Below are 5,000 nucleotides of genomic sequence, written 5' to 3'. Positions count from 1 at the left end.
TTCTGTAGCTTACTGGGAGCCAATGCAGCGATCTTAAAATTGGAGTAATGTGGTCGAACTTCCTTGTCTTTGTAAGAACCCTTGCAGCTGCGTTTTGTACAAGTTGAAGCTGTTTAATGGTCTTATTGGGGAGGCCAGTAAAAAGACTGTTACAGTAATCAACTTTACTAGAAATGAAGGCATGTATTAGCTTCTCCAGATCATGTTTAGACATCAGGCCCCTAAATTTAGAGACGTTTTTTATGTGATAAAATGCAGACTTAGTAATAGCTTTCATGTGACTGTTGAAGTTTAGGTCACTGTCAATGAGGACCCCAAGATTTTTAACTGTTTCCCTTGCTTTCAGTCCCTTCGTTTCAAGGATAGTAGCAATCTTTTGTCTCTCCTCTCTTTTCCCAAATATAATTACTTCAGTTTTATCTGTGTTCAGCTGGAGGAAATGGAGGTACAAGAGAAAGCTTCAACTCAATCATTTAAATCAAGGGGAGCTTCTTAAAATGAGCTTATTTCCAAAAACGGCGCAGTATCACTTTAACCATAATAAGTGCTTCCAAGAAGGGAAAGACAAGCATGCTAAAAATAGGGTGAATTCAGACAAATTGGGCCACTTTTTTAAATATTAGTGAATGGAAAAAAGTGGCCCAATTTACCCTGAATTCTTCCTACGTACAGTACAGTCCTCTCTGACTTCATCAGCTGGTGGCTGATACTGTAGGTGAAGCAGAAAGTGGCGGCCAAGTCGTGTTGTGTCGAGCTGTAGGCCTACCAGAAAAAGACCCGTGGAAAAGAGGCACTAAGTGACCTGTACTATTTGGACTGTTGCTCATGGACGCCCAGGTGGGAGTCTGACCTGAGTCCCACACACATACAGACGCACGCACGCACGCACGCACGCACGCACGCACGCACACACGCACGCACGCACGCACGCACGCACGCACGCACGCCATAAACTGACATAGTGACCACATGTACTCATATAAGACAGACAAGTAAAACACACACACACTTACACACACACACACACACACACACACACACACACACACACACACACACACACACACACACACACACACACACACACACACACACACACGAACACAAGCATATACACATAGTCACAAATACCCAAACTCACATACATACTCATACAATCAAGCACACACTGAGACGCATACACCCAAACACAAAAACTCAAACACACAGACACCCACACACGCACACACACATAAACCCAAACAAACAAACACCCCCTCCCAACACACACACACACACACACACACACACACACACACACACACACACACACACACACACACACACACACACACACACACACACACACACACACACACACACACACACACACTGCATTTACAGTACATACCCACAGAACACACACACACAAAGAGAGACATGCACACACACACACAAAAAAGGCTGGCAAGATGCAGGACATGTAGTTTGAAATGTTAATGTCAGTGAAGCAATCAGGAGAGAGGGTTCATGGCTACCATGTTACATCATTTACATTGCTTTGCTCAGGCACTTCATTCAGCCTTGCCTTGCTGATTGCACTTCCATGTGTTGGATGTTTTCAAAACGAATACTAAGAAGTCATTTGAGCGCTCGGTGTGTTCCAAATGCTGAACAGCTTAACGTTTGTGATTTGGCGTCTGAATGTCTTATGTGTGCTTGTTTTTTTTTAATCACATAATTTGATTTTATATTTTTCTTTAATTTAAAAGATTGTGATGCTGAGCTTGATTCAAACCAAATTGACACAGCACATTTCATTCGATGGATTATTATATTTGTTTTGTTTGGTATGCTGAATAAGGGGAGTGAGCAAAACTGAAAGATGCCCGAAATGTCATTACAGGGGATCATTACAAATGTCAAAACAAAGCAGAGAAGAGTTCCACCTGTGAGGTGGGGTGGAGGGGTGGGTGGGGTGAGAGGGCAACACTGCAAAGGGCACTCAGGGTGGGGGGGCAAGGGCGACAGGAGTGTCAATGGACATGAATGAAGGCCAGCTACACTTGTGAATTGTGAATCAGACCAGACATGCAAACAAATGCATTAAAAAATGTGTGTTTAACGAGAGGAGAAGGAGAAAAAAAAACAAAAAAAGAAAGTGCCAAACAAAGGGAGGAGAAAAAAAACGTAACAAATGTCTATTTGGGTTTTTTTATGTTGTTGCTGTTGTTTAGAAATAAAAAATGGGAAATGGAAAAAATGAAATTAAAAACTCAGGACAATAAGAAAGAAAGATCTGACTATGAAGTAATAATAATCACCTTCACTGGGGATGACAAGTATGTACGGCGTGGTTATTTGTCCCCTACCTATTACCACTAAGACAACGTTTACAGAGTTCCAGGTCGGCATGCATGAGAGAAAAACAAACAAAGAAAGAAAAAAAGTCTAAAAAATAGGTCTCCATTTTCATTTTCAGAAAGCCTTCATCAAGTCTTCCTTTAGTAGTATAAGGCACATTATCTGTAAGTAAAAGTGACTTTGGGAGGAGTGGTTGGTTGGTTGGGTTGGGTTGGGGTGGGGGGGGGGGGGGGGGGTCAGGGTATATACAATCAGGTGTCTATGGGAGAAGTCTATGAAAACAAGAAGATATAATAATCATAACACATCATTTCGAGCAGTTTTGTTTTTTTCTCTCCATGAAGTGATCACAACAGTATGGAGACAGAAGCGCGTCTGGCTCAACAAGTAAGTAAATCGATGTCTAGACGACGGCGATGGTTATTCTTGTCTACACTCAGTCAGTCATTGGGACACTAAGATGGTAATATACAAGGAATCACGTCAATCTGTGGTGGATCTGACTGCAAAACAAACAGATGGATGAAAACAAAATGATGAAAAAAAGAAAAGAAAAATGAAACAAACAAAACAAAACATCGGAATGAAAAAAACTAAAAACTAAACAAAAACAAATAACAACATATCACTGGAATCGTTTGAACTTTGTGGCACAGACAGTTCCCCAATTCCCATGCAATATTCAGAAGGAGGATGGTGCTTGAAGAGCAACCATGGCTGCTGCGTTTCCTTCTGATTTTTAGTCGATCTGGCTATTTTTCTGGCCTGGGAGCAACCAGAGGAAACCTGTCTGACTAGCAAGTAAGGAGAGCTAGGGGCCACAAAGTTGAAAGCATGTCATTCTCTCCGGGAGCAGACATGGAGACTTTTTTTTTATTTTTCATCCCCACATCCACTCACACGCAGTGACAACTTTACTTCACTCGACTCGCAGGGGAGGGAGGAGGAGTGAGGAAAAAAAGGCAAGGAAGGAGGATGGAAGGCAGACAGAGAAGGAGGGGGGGAGCAACTCAACTCAACTCAAAGAAAGAAAGCAGATTGACAATGGCAAACAGCTGAAGGCCGCTGGGTGGTGAATGGATGGAGTCAAATAAAAATGAGTGGCAGCTGTGCATTGACACATGGACACCTGAGTGAATGAGTTGTAACTTAGACAAGATACGAAGGGGGAAGGAGAAAAAGGGGGAAAAAAACAGAAATGAAAGGAGACTGTTGTTGGCTTGGTGAGGGTCAAGGATGTTATGATATGCTGCTCTCATTGAATCACTGTTGATAACTGCGTGGGAGCTACGCTAAATTGGGGCAAAAAGGACACAAACTACGACTTGGCAAGGATGTGGCACAAATAAAAACAAATAAATACATATACAAAGAATAAACAAACCAATCAACTGACAAGACAAATACATGGGCAAAATAAAGAAAAAAACAGAGTTAGATGTGATATATATTTTTAAAACAACCAAATGTGTAATGGGGCTGAAATGGATTGGATCTGCAGAGACATCTGAAGCTATAGGCTGAATCATGCAGGCTTGTTTGAGGGTAGAAGGAAGGGGTCATTTAAAGACAAATAAAATGCCTCTGACATTTTACTCAAGAGTGACACACCTAGAGCACTAACAATAATAGGCCTACTAATAATAAGTCCACAATCGTAAACATCAGTTCCTGAGTAGAGTAGTACCTTGACCTAAAGATGGCACATAGTTTCATTTGGAAAATAATGAACGACCCAATTAAAAAATGAGAAAGCAAAAAACAGTTTTAACAGTTAATTAACCAATTACTGACGTCGTTACATAAGCATGCAGCTCAAGGGAAGGAAAGTCTCATACCTTTAGTAGCCAGCCGCACACAGTTGATTTTGGTTTCCTGGTAGAGACAAACAGAGACAAGAAAAACAGAGAGAGAACAGAGGATTGGTTAGTGTTTTATCATGTATGAAGGAAAAAGGGTTTTTGAACCGGTCACAAAGGACAACAGAGAGAGATAAACCAATAACCGTAGGGAGGCAGTATGATTAGTAAAATTCACTCCCACATTCTCTCACTTAGAAAACGTTCAACTAACGCAAGTCTTAGCTGGATCTCTGAGAGAGAGAGAGAGAGAGAGAGAGAGAGAGAGAGAGAGAGAGAGAGAGAGAGAGAGAGAGAGAGAGAGAGAGAGAGAGAGAGAGAGAGAGAGAGGAGAGATGCAGAAGGAGACAGACACAGAGAAAGAGACAGAGAAAGATACAGAGAAAGAGACAGAAAAAGAGAAAGAAACAGAGAGACAGACAGACAGAGAGAGAGAGGGAGAGAGACACTACCCTACCCACGCTCTTGCTTTTGACAAATTGTAAGTAATGCTCCACTCCTTGTTAAGATCTGAGTGTTGTCAGCGAGCGCGAGCTCAAGGCCTAATGATTGGTCACACGCAGATGCTACTACTGACGACCATATGCCTCCTTCTTGTTATTTTGTTGATGTTATTTCAGTCAGACACACTGACAGACATGTTTTCCGCTTTTATTAGACGCGGAGGGAAGGAAGGAGCCGTTGAGCAAAATCAAGCACAGAGGAGAAAAGAGGAGAGGAGAGGAGAGGAGAGGAGAGGAGAGGAGAAAAGAGGAGAGGAGGAGAGGAGAGGAGAGGAGAGAGAGAAGAGAGGAGAGG

General features: G+C 42.1%; 1 protein-coding gene across 1 annotated transcript in view; it reads right to left on the bottom strand.

Annotated features, from left to right (window-relative positions):
- The window catches only part of ptprt (protein tyrosine phosphatase receptor type T), a 515,405-nt gene that overhangs the window by 154,580 nt on the left and 355,825 nt on the right, over positions 1-5,000 (bottom strand). Inside the window, exons 15-16 of the mRNA XM_063214792.1 lie at positions 4,182-4,218; positions 2,304-2,360 (exon numbers count right to left, since the gene is read on the bottom strand). Coding sequence (XP_063070862.1) covers positions 2,304-2,360; positions 4,182-4,218 — 94 coding nt within the window. The remainder of the gene's footprint in view (positions 1-2,303; positions 2,361-4,181; positions 4,219-5,000) is intronic.

Source organism: Engraulis encrasicolus, chromosome 14 (genome assembly GCF_034702125.1).
Source record: "Engraulis encrasicolus isolate BLACKSEA-1 chromosome 14, IST_EnEncr_1.0, whole genome shotgun sequence".
In the NCBI taxonomy this organism is placed as follows: Eukaryota; Metazoa; Chordata; class Actinopteri; order Clupeiformes; family Engraulidae; genus Engraulis; species Engraulis encrasicolus.
Note: the sequence above shows the minus strand (reverse complement) of the source record. Positions and strands in the feature narration are given on the sequence as shown.